Source organism: Aedes aegypti, chromosome 2 (assembly GCF_002204515.2).
Source record: "Aedes aegypti strain LVP_AGWG chromosome 2, AaegL5.0 Primary Assembly, whole genome shotgun sequence".
In the NCBI taxonomy this organism is placed as follows: Eukaryota; Metazoa; Arthropoda; class Insecta; order Diptera; family Culicidae; genus Aedes; species Aedes aegypti.
In genome coordinates, this window is record NC_035108.1 from 446725368 (window position 1) to 446743522 (window position 18155).

Below are 18155 nucleotides of genomic sequence, written 5' to 3' on the forward strand. Positions count from 1 at the left end.
AACGATATCGCTTCTTCCTTCTCGGGTTTTGATCGAGGAGGCGATCCTCGGGTAACCTTAGAAGAGGTCCTTCTCTTCATATTTCTCGGATCCAACGACGTCGTTTTTTTTCGTCTGTTATTTTAGTTGGGTCCCGAAGTGAGAATGAAAAGACTCTTATTCACCCGGCGAGAAGCGCAAATAGTATAGACCTCTTCTTCTGCTCAAATGGGATCTAGTTTTCCTGGGAAAAACGACGAGAACAGGAACAAATCTGATTTATGGCGTTTGCGTTTCGGTGCGGGCGGGTTTTGAAAGGGAAAAGACTGCTCGGCTCTCGGATCGCTTCGTCCATCCGAGTAGGCGATTGATTTTCGATTGGTGCTGGTGGTGGTGCGAGGTGCATCGATTGTGTCACAAGTAGGCCGAAATGACGAGTGCATTTTGTCAATCTTTGGTGAGACTTTTTTATTGTTATTATTTCGTGATTATTTCGGGTGTTGTTCTTCCAGGGAAAATATCCCGAGAGAGAGAGAAAAGTATCTCTTTCCAACTGCGTTTTCTTCTGTGGTTGCTGGGATGGTGGTTTGAAAAGGAAGTCACTTAAAATATTGTTTCTATAAACACGAAAATGTTATTCTTTGCCGTGGCTGAAATGGAGTTGGTGCGGTAGCGAGAAAACAAAGTAAAGGAGGAAAAAATGGACATCCTTGTTCGTTTGTTGGGCATCATCATCATCATAGCCAAATGAGAGTGGACGCAGGATTGGTCAGGTATGGTCGGGCATTGTTCTCCGATTTGGCTCTGCGGGTGTAACAAGCGGTACTGTTTTCTCGGAAATCAACACATTTTTTCCTGGGCATTTTATGTTGACTTTGACGTTTGTTTTTCGGTTGTTATTGTCATTTGTTGCTGTCTGATGTATTTTTTCTATGATGAGAAATGAAGTGCTTAACTGAATGATGATTTTGGTTGATCATCAGTAATGTAATTGCATGTTATTACATTCAAATGATGTAAAATAGCAGGTGGCACTCTGATTGACCAAAAATCTGATACTTTGACTAATATGCCGATTAAAAGTTTTCCGTGTAGGATTTCAAACAGCAGGAGAAATATTTTTACCTAATTTTTTAGTTTACTTTACCTAAAATTAAGTATATCGATTATAGTTTCAACCCAAAATCGGTTTTCTCTTTCTCCCACACGAATGTTGTCAAAAATACAGAGAGCTGCATCTACCCAATGGGGGTACTTTGGCCCAATAAGCCACATTTGGGTAAATGCAACTTTTCTTATGTTTGGGTCGAAAGAACTCAATTTTGCGTTAAACCAACCCAAATTTGAGTATATTTTTCTTATGGAATTAAAGCCAAACTACCTAGTGGGGACCTTGGAAATTTAGCCAAAATTGAGTTATTGGGCTCAACTACGGAATTGCGTTAAAACAACCCAAAATTGAGTTGAATTCCGTCTCCGTGCAGGAATTGTTATTCCCGTCAGTACTGTGGCTCCTATGATGGTTTTTTGATCCCTACGAGCTTGGTTTCAATGTGAAATTCCACTTTTAGAGTTTTTTAGTTGATTGCTAAATTTGATGAACTGATAAGCCAGATTTCAAATCTTACGAATTCCATCAGAAATCAGCACGATATTGATTATGGCGTCAATGTTTAATAATCTTGACAATAAGGCTTGATTTCCAAAAGAGATCAAAAGATCTAACGTCAAACTTGTAACAGCAATCGATAAGATCCAAAACTAAGATCGTTTGTTCAGTAGCGGAAACCAAGATCATATGTATAGGACACTTATCGCCCGTGAAATGCTGAATTGGACGCCATAATCAAACTAGGTTTCTGGTAGTATTTAACTATACCATCTGATGTAGTATGTGTAGTTTGACAACTAGTTGATCAACTTACAAAATATTTTATTTTAAAATTTGACAGTTCTTGTTTACACGGCTTCTTATGGCAGCTCGTTTGCTTGTAGTTGTGAAACATTTTGCACAGTACACGGATGTCACGCACACTTAATGTATTTTCTTCACCTTGGTATACATTCTCATTGGGTTTGACATATTTTTTTATTTATTTCACGGAAGTACCAGAATAGGCCTATTCATAAGACGTTTCAAATCAGATCGGGAAGCTCTTTGATAGTTCTTCTATGGAGATGACAGTCCCGTGTTAGCACCGATCCTCCACCGATGTAAATAAATGCATAGACGGACCTGTCACATGAAAAGGCCTATGAGTAAATTGAACTCCAATTTGGGTGAATGAGTGGTTCAGTGTGTACTATCAGCGAAAATCTCGCGTTCATTGTCAAAACGACTTATTTGCAATGATCGATTTTTTTTTCTTTGGATTGTTACACAAAACATCGTAGATTTTCAAAATCGATGGAGAGAAATCAATCACTGTAGTTACGTTGTTAAAATACTAAACGTGAGATATTTTTGATCGACTTTCGCGATTAGTATCAAAATGACGTAACTGTTGTCTTATCTATTTATCTTCATTATTTTCGCTTATAACTCAACTAAGCAAATGTAATAAACTGTTAGCCAGTGCCTACTTCGATTACCATCGCTTCCCTACACTGAAAAAAATGTCCAATAATCAAACAACGAGAATTCAACGGAACGACATCTGCGGATAAGATAATCCATCGCGTCACCGCCGCCGTCGCGCTCGTGGGAATCATATAAATTGTTAATCACCAGAAAAGTGTACTATTCGCTGTAAATCATCAGCGCTGGCTACCGCTCGGCCAAAACTTCCCGCGGCTACCGCTGCACACCGTCTCAGGAACCACCGTTCAATAGCCGAAAATCCCAAGCCGTAAAGCAATAAACTTACCTACGTCCGATTCGCGTCTTTTGGGGCGGAACTGCGTCGGCACCCCGAACCAAACAATAAACAAACGTGTGTGTCAACGGTGGTGATAGCGCGGGCAACCGAGCGCGGTTTCTTATCAGAACGGGGGCAAAAGTTTCCAATTTTTTTGGGGGAATGGGCAGGGTACACTCACCCGTCGAGTGCACCACCGTTTACAATCAATTGTTTTGGTTTTGCGGGATGCGAAACCGGACTCTGACTGGGCCGTTTCGCCCTGGACCGCGACGCCGTCGGATTTCGGGCGGGTGACGTTTGGGGATAATTAAACATTGAGTTGCAAGATATGAGGAAAGCGGCAATTTGCGGAATTTTGAGGACGTGGAATTTCAGTTTGATTATTGTTATTTTTATTCTTTATCTTTATGAACGTGGTTTTTGGCCCTCGGAGAGTTTGTTTCTTATTTCAGTGTGATGTTTCTTCTGTTCACGGAAAAAATATAAACTCAAATTTTGAATCAGCTGGATCAACTGTCAAAATTACTATGGTAAAAAAGGGCAATTTTACTTGAGCGCTTTTCGTTTCAGGTGCATACCACGCATAAAACAAAATACGGACTTCAAAAGTATAACGTTCAAGTAAAATTTCTGCGTTGTTGCTTTTTCTTGCGGAATAATTGAGCGGAACATTTTTCCGTACGGAAAAGTGACAGCTCCACTTCATTTGCACGGGAGGCGTTACCGACGTTACGAAATTTGCTCTACTTATCAGCAGCGCACTAATCAGCAGCTCAAGTAATCTCAGTAGCTGAATCATTCCTTGACTGTTTCTTGTCCTATCTTTTGCACAGTACTCATGAATAGCGTACTATCCACAAGAGCTTAACCAACATGATCGATTTCTCTTCATTGATCCTGCATTTTGCTAATAACTTCGCCAAATGAAATAAATTCGTGATAAAGGGTGAACACTTTTCTACCATTGGGTAAAAATCAACCAAATTTTTCACACTTTCTTGTTGATGTGTATTGTTTACATGCTGTCAAACTCGAACGAAAATGGAGGTAACCAACGCGAGTCGAGAGAACAAATTCTTTCCAAACACCTGGAATTTCCTGACCTGTCGCACCGGCAGTTGGGAAAAATGAACATTCACCATTCAACCGTCTCCAGAGTGTTGAAGCGGTTCCAGGAGCGATTGACGTTGGATCACGGCAAAAGAGCTGGAAGAAAACCGGGACCGGAGAACAAAAAGACGGAGTGAAAGGTGAAGCGGATGATTAAAGCAAATCCCAACGTCTCAAGCCGTGATTTAGCTAAAAAGATCGGCATATCGCAGAGCTACGTCCAGAATGCAAAGAAGAGAGCTGGACTACATACATACAAGGTACGGAACTTCCCAAACCGCGATGAGCAGCAACAATCGACGACTAAAACTCGGGCACGGAAGCTCTACGTATATAAAAGCCGATTTTAAGCAAACTCCGGGATTGAAGTTTTTCACCGGCAAGAGCAAGTTCGATGTGGACGACAAATTTAAGAAGAAGAAAATGTCGAAGGTCGCCTCCAAATATCTCATATGGCAGGCCATCTGCTCTTGCGGATTGAGGAGTGAGCCTTTCGTGACAAAAGGCACAGTAAATGGCGAGATCCACAAATCTGAGTGCCTCGAGAAACGCCTTTTGCCGTTCTTACAGCAGCACGACGGAGCTCCGCTATTTCGGCCAGATTATTCTAAAATTGTCCTGGAGTGGTATGAGACTAATTCTGTCCATTTTGTTCCAAAGGACATGAATCCGCCAAACTGTCCGGAGCTGCGCCCGGTGGAGCAGTACTGGGCAATAATGAAGCGGGAACTTCGGAAGAGCAAGAAGACAGTCAAAGACGAGAAGGACATGTCAAGAAAATTGAAAAAAAAAAAAAAACTGAGAAACTGGTACCGTAAATTCCTTCAATTTTACACTCAAGGCTCCATCGATTAACTTTTCTTTTGATTTTTGAAGTAAATATATGTATAAAACTACCCTAAAATTTTGGTTTGATTCTAAACATTATAAGAAAATTGGCACGACATTTTCGGTGCCGCAATAATTTCGTGTTCGCCCTTTATTTCTTGTCCATGAAGCAAGATGTAGTGAAGTGATTCTTTATCCTACAACACAAAAACATGTCACGAAAAGTGAACCAGTTTGTTTGCAATAGTGCAAAGAGAGCAACGATGAAGAGAAATCGATCAATGCAGATAAGCCCTTTAGAAGAATCAATGTCGAAATACGGTGGAAATTTGATAATTCGGCACTATTGATTCATAAGGGCTTAACTGACATGATTGATTATTCTTGGTTGATCCTCCATTTCGCTGAACATCGTCAAATTCAAGAAATTCTCGGTGTTTCTAGCTTATGAAGCAAGTTAAAGCGTTTTCCATCGTAAAGCACGTTAATCTGTATTAATGTGAAGAGAACAACGATGGAAAGGAATCGATCAATGCAGATAAGCCCTTATGAAAAATCAATGTCGAACTGCTTTGCGACGAACACACTTGAATTATTTCACCGATCTCAGCAAAACGATTCGCCAAGAACCCAACAACTGGGAGTTCGGTAACTTCTAATACCGAACCTTGGCACTTATTTTACCGAGATATTGGCCAATCAATTTTTTTAGCCAGATCTCGGCAAATCTATTCTATTCTACTTTTTGAACTCCTGGCTGTTTAATTATATTTGGTAACATAAGCATTTATTGAGCGTTCCTAATGTTCTAATGCCCTAGATTTTCTCCCAGTCCTTTTTCAATTCTCATTTAGAATATTTCAAGTGTATGTTAGAATAAGGGCGTGAGTAACATATCGGATTCTTTTCATCGATCTTCTATACTGCTAATAAAGCTAACGAAATGCAAGTTTGATAGCTTTTTTTGCATACCATGACGCAGGCTGAATCGGTGTCAAACACTATGAGATGGAAAAGATCGATCATTCTTGCTTGGCTCGTCGAAATAAGAGACAGTTTTACCAGGTCCGTCCCACTCGGGCTCAGATTGGGTACCACTTCTAGTACTGCATTCGGTCCCTCGGTAGTGCAAAAGGTACCCAAGCTTGACAGATCGCAGTACACTTTTCACGGCATTCTAGATTACCTTATGAGCCATAAAATTTTGGGCAACTGCAAGAGACATGGAGGTCTTTAATTTGTCTTTGGTTTTACTGTTTGTTTGCAGATTTTCACATCGTTTCAAAATTTTACTAAGGTTAAAATGGGAAATGGGAAAACAATGGTGCCAGTTCTTTTCAAATTTAAAACGAATCGGGTTCTAATGCCACAAATGAGAGAAAATGACGATTTTTTCATAACGTTATCGTGCAATGAACTATATTTTTGGTTTACTTATCCAAATGTTTGTCAAATGTGATAAGTTCTTTGAAGGCCTACAAAAAATCTGTACAAACTCGCGTAACTTTTCAAAAGGACCATTTTAACATTGACGAACTTTGTTTATTTTCTCTTTAATCAATTACTGAGCCACATTATCCTCTCCAGTTGCGTTTTTTTTGTATGAAACGCTAGCCAAGGACAGTCTTCCGATCTATCCAGATTTTTACGAGCGCCAATGTTCGCCGTAAACAGGCTCGCTTTCTGATAGGGATCAGGCGACGACTCGTCGTCTGGCTTGTGTCGTTTGACAGCGAATCGATGAGATCGATCATCAAACTTATCGATTAGCTGCCACACGACCCAAGCCAAAAATCTCAAACCATTTGATCCCTACCAGAAAGCGAGCTTGCTTGGGGCGGCCATTAGCGCTCATAAAAAGCTGGATAGCGAAAAACATCTAAAAAGCTTTAGTATTGCGCTGTTATAATCAAAAGAGAGCGAGAGAGGAGAGAATCTCTTATTGTTACATAGGTCCTTTGGAAAAGCTACGCGAGAAATCTTCGGATTTTCATTCAAAGTAGGCCAAAACCGTATGAATTGGTCAACAATTGTTGCTAGTGAGAGTTTATTCTATGATTTTGTCATCTACTGGCAAGTATGCACTTCAACAGAAAAGTAATCGCCTATCTCGATGCATGAGAAATTTCTTGCAAGAAATGCTCAAGAAAAGCATTTTTAGCTGTTGAAAAGAAATGTCAATTCAAATGTAGCTTACTGCAGAACATTTTCTTGACCATTTCTTCCGCAGAAATTTTTAGTTTTCTTGAGCGGAACAGCATACTTAGCTTAAAACCTGCTGAAAAGTAACTTCTTGGCCTATCTGGTTGCATGGGAAACTCCAATCGCAATCGAAAAGAAAAGTCAGTTCAAACGGGAGCCGCTGCAGAAAATTTTCGGCAAGGAATCGGCCAGAAATTTCTTTAGCGATTCCTTTTCAGCAGCAAATCAGCCTTAAGCTAAGTATGCTGTTTCGCTCAAGAAAAGTAAAGAAATTCCTTGACTGAATGGGTCAAGAAATTTCCTACAGAGAGCCCCCTTTGAAATGACATTTCTTCTCAACAGCGTACTGCGATCAGAAAAATTAGATTTTCTTGACCATTTCTTGGAAGAAATTTTCCACGCATCGAGATAGGCGATTCCTTTTCTTGTCAGTAGCAAACCAGCCTTTAATGAACAGATATTTGCCTACACTGAAACGAATGTTCATACCAAATCTGCATGAGAATCTCAAACATATGCAGAAAATGTAAGCTCTTCATGTAAAGCTGTATGATTTTCGCATGCCAGTTGGCAGCAAACCTCGAATTTGTTGTACACACAATATGTGAGTTTTTTTTAAATTGAAAATTGCATGAAAATCAGAATTTTACGAGTACAAATCATGAAAAGACAATTCGAAGAAAATTTATATCTAAATCTGAAGATGATATTTCTGCAAAATGCGAAATGTGAAACATTCAAAGAAGATCTATTGTTGTGACATTTTTGTTACATTTGGCGATAATTATCTCAGCAAGCACATCCTGCTATGCCTTCAAACTTCCACCGAGGCATCTTCACGCAAGTTTCCGAATCTGTACCAATCGGCAACCAATTTGCACTTGCATCGCTCGGAAATCGGTGCCAACCCCTCTCACCCTCCGCTGAATAATTCAGCGGAACTCTGTTTCGCAACAATCGTCCGGTTTGAAACAAGAATCTCAACGAAATGGGGGAAGTTCCGACTTCTGCACGGAAATTTGATTTCCCTACACATGACAACACTTCCTAGCGCCCAGGCCCGTGTCACGTTGCGACAAGTGTACCTATCTCGCTTGCTGCGATGGACCTCTACGCTCTACAATTGTTCGCATGTGTTACGGATGATGATGACAATGGATGCGGCCCCTTTCTTCTGGCGACTTTCTTATGCGAATGGCGGAAGGGGTTGCGTGTGCCCTAGAGTCTATTCCGGTTGCGCCCTGTTCCATTAGGCACAATTCAGGCGACACAGAGGGAAACTCATTTCCGAAACGTCCCCCTTCCCTATACTCGGAAAGTCGCATCCTTCCTGTTCCCTGCCCGATCCGGTTCTCTGTGCCGTTTGTGGCGGAGGGGTGAATCGTTATTGTTATTACATAAGTTCAAAAATTGTTACGGCACAGTCAGTGTGTGCCGTCGGCAGCATCAGCAGCATGTGTGCCGTCGGCAGCATCAGCAGCATGTGTGCCAGATACAGTCAATTCTCGTAGGATTCGCTGCATAAGTGCGTCATCGCCGTAGCCGAGTTTTCGCCTACTGGGATGAAGTTCGGTTGTAAGCCAGAGAGGGATTTCTCGGCAAACGTGGAACCGAGGGGTTGTCTAGCCGAACGAATTAATCGCTGTGGGATGGTGGAGGGGACCGAGAGCGAGTGAGATCAGGGTGTGTAATTCATTTTCTATTGCTTGAAAATCTGTTCCGATTTTCACATACGCCTGGCGGAAGGGGCGCAATGGATTTGGGTCGGTCGTATCAGGTGGTTACGTGCACTTGTTCCCGAAGGCGTGAGAGGGTTCTGTTTACAGTTGTCACATGTGCCCGGCTCTCACTCTTCGGTTTGTGTGCGTGTACGGATGAACGAACGTCCGAGGGCTCTTGTAAGCTATAAATAATTAATTTCCTTGTTCTCTACGGGCAAGATGGAGAGTGTAGATAAGAGATGAGGGATAGATAAAACGGCTTGTAACACACTTTGCAGTTGTGCGGTTTAGGGCAGAGCGGCGGATGCTGGACAGATTATCAAGGAAATCAATATTCCGTTAAACATTTTTGATTATGTTTACCCGACGGAACGAAGAAAGGTAGCAACGCTCGAAGAAGAGGCGTCTTACAGTCGTAAACGGTTCAACAGCAGGTTGAATCGAAGTAACCTGTTGAATTTGTACCTTTTTTTCTCAACCGAACCGGATAACGAGAACACGCCGGCTTGGATGGGGTTGCCAAGGTATCCGCCTACTTGACAGTTTGCTTCGTACCATTTACACCGGGATGAATCCCTGAAGAAGAAACCAAGCGATAATTGTTAGCACTTGATATTAACAACACGTTAAACATTTCATAAAACAATAAATCCGGTCGGTGCTACGTTGAAGGATCCTTGACGGACCGGGAACAGGTAAGCTCTCGTCGTTGATCTGGATGTGTCTCCTGTGGTGTTAAGCGGAGAAAGAAGTGCGAAATGGAAGAAGATGCTATTTATTTTCCAACTACCTCCACTAGAGAAGTTTGTAAAAATGAGAAAAAGCGAAGGAAGGGCACCAGGAAAAGATAATATTAACATTAGCCCCTTTTTCCGAAAAATGAGGAAAAAAATCGAAACGGCAGGAGCACCTCGACCGAGAACAGGTGAAAGCCCCTCTTGAGAGCGTTGTTGAGATCGGATCCTGTGTGAAGGACTAATGCCATAAACCAATCCTGGAACGACGGAGCCCCCGGTAAGGAGATGAGAAAGGAAGTTCAAGAGCACTGAACAATGGGAGAATCTTAAGAGGGATTGCTTTACGACAGGGCGGAGGGGAGCTTCCCCGGCACTTGTTACCGTGATTCATATGCAAATTTGTGCGGTACGTTGAGCACGGGCTACCTGTTGAACCGATGGGAACTAATCGCTAGCTTAGCCCAGACCGGAAAATGAGGATCGATCACGCGGAGAATGTTCTCCTAAAGTGATTACGGCCGGATTTCGGGAACCGTTGACAAAGAATTTGTATTTGAGACACCTGACTCTTCTGAGGTTTCTTCTTGTGCTGGAGCAGGCCATGCGTTTGCTGGTCAAGATGGCCGCCATTTTACATGGATTTTTTTTAGGTTGGCAGCTCTTCTTGCAGTTTCTTTTAGATTGGTCAGAATCAGTTAAAATCGTCAACAGAAATGAGACAAATTCTAAGTAAAGTTTAATTGCCAATTCTGTGAAATGTACGTAAACTACTAATTTCAAACTCAAGCGTAAAATACAATCCGACAAGTCGAAGCGTTAGTCATCGCTCTCGTCATAATCTGCAAAACCGCAGAAACACGTGTGCTATGACTCTGCCCTTCGCACCACATTCAAACAACACAAGCAACGGCCGCTGTTTTAGCAGTTTCGCAAAGCAGACGAAAGGCGGAAGTGCAATTGCGAAACAGCGAGCTGCGCGAAAACTCCATCCTCATCCGTCTGTCAGTCTGTGAGCGGCGGAAAAATGTGCATATCGCTCACGAAAAAAAAACGCGAAAGAAGCCAGTTTTGCGCCTTGAATGAATAGTAAATAAGAGCGCAACCAACGGTCGTAAGGCCGTTTTGCTAACGCCGTGCTTTTCGCCGTTTCAGGCCCAAGATGAATACAATAGAGCGTCTCATAATGTTCCGTGATTTCGTCATCTCGCGGCAGTCACAATTTCTTATTTTGCGACCGACTGCACAACCAGTCTTCGCAATTCATTCCGCAAAATGAGATGAGAATGAGCGAAAGAATGCCGTTTGTTTCCGGTTGCTTTTGAGTGCGCAAAAATCTCAGCAACCCGTTCGTGTAGCCGTCGGCTAACCCTTCAGGAACCCGTCCGTCCCGTCAAGTAGGCGTTGCGAAACACGTTCTTTGTTTCCATTGCTCCCGCACCCAGAGTCCCAAAGGGGGGGCGTTTCCGGAAGGGATTGCTCACACGATTCTGGGCCCATAACTGCGCTCCCGCACGCGGTGCCAATGCAATTCAGTGCATAAACAAAAACAAGTTTTTCTTCCCGGCTTCTCGCGTCGAAGGAGAATGAAAAAGTGAAATGAGTACCGGGCGCATTTGAACAAACCACATCGCCTTCGCGCCGTTGAATGTGCACTGCCAGTTGCACATATGCAAATCGGTGAACCAAAAAGAAGCATCGGCGGCACCAGCAAACCAAAAGTCATATATCCAACTATAAGTATGTATACCGGAGTGCCAGTCAGTAGTCGGGGTGTAAAAACCGGGGAGTTTGCAAGAAATGATTTATACCGTTTCCGACTGGTAGCGACGGCCCGGTCGAAGGAGGCGGCGGCGGCGACGAAAGGAAATACAGCGGGAGTTGTCGGAAATGTGGCATGTCGGAAGACGGAAAATGGCCGTATCTGAACGTCACAGTCTGTCTCAGTAGGCCGGTAGTGCGATGAAGCTGGCGTTGAAGTTGGTGAGTGTGTTTACTCATATACTTGCTTGCGCGCAAAAAAAAGATGGAATTAGCTGTGACAAGTTCCTCCCGCGGACATGATACGAAACGCCATAGATATCGCCAATCACGTCGAGAGTCTATTGTTTTCGACGATTTCTTCCTCGAATAGAGCGAGGCGTCAAGAAGTGAATCTCGCCGTAGGAATCAATCAAAGTAGACACATCCGAGAGCGATACGGGTTTACGGTCGACCCTATTATCGCTGCCGGTCACGGGAAAGGCACTTATTTCTGATCTCCGGGCCGTCGTATTGCAGGAAGACAAGCGCGCGGAGGTGGCAACCGCAGTCAGTGAGAAAAAATCTCATCAATCATAATTTATTATTCAAATTTATGTAGATTCTTCCACACGAAAAAAAAAGAGTCTGACGAGGTAAAGAATGTTTGGAAGCGGGAGTAAACTGTATGTGACTGTGAATTTGGTGTACATCGGTAGGAAGCGATGTAAATGAGATTCTACTTCCCGAACGTCGTCGTCGTCATCGTCGCAGTAGGCGACACACTCATGGATTGCTTGATTGAACTTCGCGCTCGCGAGTTTTGAAGTGTTTCGAGGGGTAGGAAACAAAGATCACGTGGCGAGTTGATTGGAATGATGAATGGTTGGGATTTTTTGGGAAAGGGTTTTCAATTAAGAAACGATTCAGAGATTAAAGAATCTGTTCATGTGGGTTGAAGTAATGCTAGACTAACCTTAGATGTGAGCTCGGCTGTAGTATAATCCCTGCGTAGACTGGTGAGCATGGGTTACTGCTTTGTTCTTCACACAACTCAAGTGTTTTTCAAAAAAACAAAGGAAAAAAAAACTATCAAATGGCAATTTTTTCCTCCTTACGACAGGTCATTTTCCCGCTGCTTCGCGTGAAAAGCCAGGTAGCACTTTTTTCCGGGTGGCAGGTGACAGTCTCTGCTTAGTGTTGGTCTCGAATTTGCGGCAATTACAGGGAAGCACCAACTTTTACACGGCTACTTTTCCTGTGTGCGTACAATAAATCACTTGCTATTGCTCGGTCCGTGCGCACATTCCCCGTACGAGCCAAATGTAAATATTTACACGAGTTTTTCCGGCTTTGCACACTTCTTTCTCCAATCCCTCTGGCCCTGGTGTTCAAAGTCGAATGTCGGAAAAGCTCGACGTGAAGAGTTATGTTATCGACACACTCTTTCCTCTTTCGCTGCTGAATTGCTCGGCTACCAAGTAGCGCGCTAGAAACACATACCACACGCGCGGAATTGTACGAAAAACTAGTTTTCGACTAAACACCCTCGCTCAATTATCGCTTCTGCTTCTTCTTTGCCTTCTTCACAGGTGTGTGCGGCTCTGTTACACCGTGATGAATTTCCGCGGTTGATAATTTATACACTTGGCGAATTCTGACCAGTTTCGCGCACCCGTCACTCTCGTCTCTTCGCTGCTTCGTCTTGCTGGTTGCAGCTGAGCCCTCCCTGTCACTTTTGGCACTTCTTCTCTTTGTTCGCGAATTCTACGATCTTTATTGGAATCAACAAGCGCGCAACACCGTTGAATCCCTAAATGCTCATCAATTCGCGGTTCGCGCGACTTCCTTGTGTGTAGGCAGCGCTGTTCTTTTAGTTTCGTGTTCGTTGCTTTCCGGTCTTCTCTCTTTTGGACGCCCAATTCCGGCTTCTTCGACTCACTTCACAAAACAAAACCGGTTCTCTGTCGAAATATGTAGTATGATTCCTTGTTCACCCGATCCCGGAACCAGAGTCACCGAAAAGAATCTGGGAACTTCTTTCCACACTAATCTTAATTCAAAACTTCACGATTCTTGTTTGTGTTTCTTTGATTCCTTCAGCACAATACACTCGTGCTTGTTTGCTTTCACTGCTTATTCTTACTGTTGAACTTCACACATGTGTTCCTCGAGAAGAGAACAACAAGTTGAATGCACACTCGATCACTCGTTCCGTGTTGCGAGACCGAATTCAACAATAGACTGTTGTTGAATTCTAGTGTCGAAAAAGTCCGTACCGCAGGCGATGTATTGCGGAGAAGCACAGAAATTGCCGTCGTACGTCGACGACACACCAGCGAGTACTGAACCGACGTTGTTTGCGAAGACCGGACCGTAGCGCGCGACAAGTGGAAAACGTGCCTCTAGACTCTACGCGGACTCAACGAGAAGTGTGTAACGTGTGTTGACGACTGTTCATGGGCTCTCCTGCTTAGACGAGCTTTGCCTGAATCCGATCCCGAATCATGCACATTTCCCACTCTCTCTCTTTCGACATCGAATCAAAATCCGGCATTTCGCCTCTCCTTCTCTGTTTGCTAGATTGTTCACGTAATCGCAGCGCTCTCAACGCTTACTAAGCTTGACGGGGCCTGCTAGGATGGAAGTTTATGCTCTCAGCACTCTCCCACTATGCTGCATGCGCGCCTACATTTATGATTGTAGAGCCTCAGCAAAGTGAAGTGGAATGGAGGAGGGTGGTGCGGTAATGACGGAGCGTGGAGCAAGTGTAAACGAAGAAAAGCGGCGATAAATTTCCGGAGAATGGAAGAAAGTTCTCACACTGCGAGGCCCGACCGAAGCGAGTGAGCGAAGCGAGGGTTTACGTCTTGGCCCACCACCACCGCGCTTCATAATGTGAAGGGTGGTGGAGCAGGGCTGCGGGGTTCGCGGACGCTGATTGAGTTCGACCGATGATGAGCGAATGCGGGTTGCAGTAGGGTTGTTCCACGTAGGGCGTTCGTTAAGTTTGTTTTCTAATTGATTAGCGCATAGTTGATCACGTTCAAGTAAATTTAATTTTCATCTATATTATTAACTTATTTAATTATATCTATTCTGTTTGTTCAAAAATAGTTTCGGTAAGCACTCTGATTGAACATTGAGCAATTTTGATGTTTCGTACTTCAATTTATTTATTTTTTTTTATTTTATTTTATTTTTTTTTTAAATTTCTTTATTAGTATCATTCCAAACATTACATTCATTTCTTATATCTAGGTGTTCTGTGTTATTAGACAACACTATCATCCTAATTTGGTAAAACAAATTTAAGATTTTATTAACATTTTGTTAACAACATATAACATTTCATTTGCCGTAGCAGTTCAGATTTTTTACAGGTGAGTCGATTTCACCTGCTTATAAGAGAAAAAAAAACGCTTTAAATATACTTAACCTAACTTAACCTAAACATATAACGCATTAATCGTGGCAATAGAAGATTGTAACGATTTTTGCCTGAAATTATTGATTATTTTATTTGACATTTGTTCCAATGTTTCAACATTGGATATTCTATGTAACTCATTGGTACTATACCAGGGAGGAAGCCTCAGAATCATTTTCAAAATTTTATTTTGAATTCTCTGCAGAGCTTTCTTCCTGGTATTACAACAGCTAGTCCATATTGGTACAGCATACAACATGGCTGGCCTGAAAATTTGTTTGAATATCAAAAGCTTAAGACAAAGTTTTGATTTTCTATTAATAAGGGGATAAAGACATTTTATACATTTATTACATTTGGCTTGAATGCCCTCAATGTGATTTTTGAAAGTTAAATCCTTATCAAGCATGAGCCCTAGATACTTAACTTCATCTGACCAATTTATTGTAACCCCTCTCATCGTGACAACATGTCTACTTGAAGGTTTCAAATAAAGAGCTTTTGGTTTATGTGGGAATATTATTAGTTGAGTTTTGGAAGCATTAGGAGAAATCTTCCATTTTTGCAAGTATGAAGAAAAAATATCCAAACTTTTTTGCAATCGACTACAGATGACACGCAGGCTTCGTCCTTTGGCGGAGAGGCCTGTGTCATCCGCAAACAAAGATTTTTGACATCCCTGAGGTAGCTCAGGTAAGTCAGATGTGAAAATATTGTATAATATTGGTCCCAAAATGCTGCCTTGAGGAACACCAGCTCTTACAGGAAGTCTTTCAGATCTGGAGTTCTGATAATTAACCTGAAGCGTACGATTTGACAGATAACTTTGAATTATTCTAACAATGTATGTTGGAAAATTAAAGTTTTTTAATTTTACAATCAAACCTTCATGCCAAACACTGTCGAATGCTTTTTCTATGTCTAGAAGAGCAAGACCAGTAGAATAGCCTTCAGATTTGTTGGAACGGATCAAATTTGTTACACGTAAAAGTTGATGAGTGGTCGAATGTCCATGGCGGAATCCGAACTGTTCATTGGCAAAAATTGAATTTTCGTTGATGTGGGCCATCATTCTGTTCAAAATAACCTTTTCAAAAAGTTTACTGATAGAGGAAAGCAAACTGATTGGACGATAGCTAGAAGCTTCTGCAGGATTTTTATCTGGTTTTAAAATTGGAACAACCTTAGCATTTTTCCATTTGTCAGGAAAATATGCCAATTGAAAACATTTGTTAAATATATCAACTAGAAATGATAAGCTACTTTCTGGAAGTTTCTTGATGAGGATGTAGAAAATTCCATCATCGCCAGGAGCTTTCATATTTTTGATTTTTTTAATAATAGTTCTCACTTCTTCCAAATCAGTCTCCCAGGCATTTTCGAAAACGTTCTCTTGATTGAGAATATTTTCGAACTCCTGAGTAACTTGATTTTCAATTGGACTAGTAAGTCCCAAATTAAAATTGTGCGCACTTTCAAACTGCATAGCAAGTGTTTGAGCTTTTTCGCAATTAGTTAGTAATAATTTGTTTTCCTCTTTCAATGCCGGTATAGGCTTCTGAGGTTTTTTCAAGATTTTAGATAATTTCCAAAAGGGCTTAGAGCCAGGGTCCAATTGAGAAATTTTATTTTCAAAATTTTTGTTTCTTAATTGAGCAAAACGCTTTTTGATTTCTTTCTGCAAATCCTGCCATATGATTTTCATAGCACGATCGCGAGTGCGTTGAAATTGCCTTCTCCTCACGTTTTTAAGACGGATCAAGAGTTTAAGATCATCGTCTATAATCACGGATTCAAATTTTACTTCACATTTTGGAATTGCAATGCTTCTGGCTTCAACAATGGAATTTGTTAAAGTTTCAAGAGCATTGTCAATATCAAGTTTAGTTTCTAAAGAAATGTTAACATCAAGATTAGAGTCAACATACGTTTTATATATATTCCAGTCGGCTCGTAAATAATTGAAAGTGGAGCTGATAGGATTTAGAATCGCTTCTTGGGATATTTGAAATGTAACAGGGACATGATCAGAATCAAAATCAGCATGAGTAACTAATTGGCTACAAAGATGACTAGAGGCGGTTAAGACCAAGTCAATCGTAGATGGATTTCTAGAAGAGGAAAAACATGTAGGGCTATCAGGGTATTGAATTGAGAAATATCCTGAAGAGCACTCATCAAATAAAATTCTGCCGTTGGAATTACTTTGAGAATTATTCCATGACCGATGTTTGGCATTAAAGTCACCAATGACAAAAAATTTTGACTTATTGCGAGTCAATTTTCGCAAGTCAGTTTGGAGCAAATTAACTTGCTGTCCAGAGCATTGAAAAGGCAAATAGGCAGCTATGAAAGTATATTTACCAAACTGTGTTTCAACAGAAACACCTAAAGTTTCAAAAACTTTAGTTTCAAATGATGAATGTTTTATACGCCTATGAATGATGATTGCAACTCCCCCACATGCACCATCAAGTCGATCATTACGATAAACAAAAAAGTTAGGATCTCTTTTGAGTTGAGATCCAGGTTTTAAATACGTTTCGGTAATAACTGCTATATGCACGTTATTAACCGTAAGAAAATTAAACAGCTCGTCCTCTTTACCATTATTATTTGGATCCATTAGAAAAACGTAATCCAATAACAATTTGATTTGTAAATTTTACACCTACTTGGACTGCTTCAGTCATAGTGGTGGCTTTGAACATTGCATCAATCATTAGATTCAATTGTTCAGTCAGAAAATTAAAATCAGAGGCAGACATGTCATGTGATTTCCCATTAGAATTTCCGGTAGACGAAGAAGCGGAATTACCTGTGGCGGTAGGGTTTTTTTCCATTTGATTTGAAACAAGTAGAATGGGTACCCATGGATCGAACAGGGGAGGAGTTCGAATTTCCTGCTACGATATCGGCAAAGGATTTACCGTGGGTAGATACATTCGAAATTGAAAGATTCGAACGGCTACCCGACGGATTAAAATTTGTTTGTGAATGAGCATGATTATGATCTTCCTGATGGGTATGATTCATGATCAAGCGATCGTTAACTGAAAAATGAGCATTGTTCGATACTCTACCAGGCAAATTCCGGAAACGACCGTTATCGTAACGGATATTATCCTTCATCTGCCTGGCACGAGCCTCAACGACTCTTTTGCGTGAAATGCATTCCCAAAAGTTAGCTTTGTGAGGGCCCTTGCAATTGGCGCATTCAAACTTTCTGGTATCTTCTTTCACAGGACAGTCGTCCTTAGCGTGAGAAGAACCTCCGCAAATCATGCATTTAGCATCCATGTGACAATTTTTTGTACCATGACCCCACTTTTGGCACCGACGGCACTGAGTGGGGTTCTGGAAATTTCCTCCAGGTTTCTGGAAATGTTCCCATGTCACACGGACATCAAACAAAAGTTTTGCTTTTTCTAAAGCTTTAATATTATTTAGTTCTTTTTTGTTAAAGTGAACTAAATAAAATTCTTGAGAAAGCCCTTTCCGAACAATGCCAGATTGGGTTCTCTTTTTCATAATGATTACTTGGACTGGG

General features: G+C 41.6%; 1 protein-coding gene across 1 annotated transcript in view; it reads right to left on the minus strand.

The window, feature by feature from the left end:
- Nucleotides 1-13630, minus strand: part of LOC5573444 (ets DNA-binding protein pokkuri) — a 71972-nt gene extending 58342 nt beyond the window's left edge. Inside the window, exon 1 of the mRNA XM_021847981.1 lies at nucleotides 12152-13630. Within this exon, the coding sequence (XP_021703673.1) occupies nucleotides 12152-12202 (51 nt within the window). The 5' untranslated portion in view covers nucleotides 12203-13630. The remainder of the gene's footprint in view (nucleotides 1-12151) is intronic.
- Nucleotides 13631-18155: the final 4525 nt, after the last annotated feature.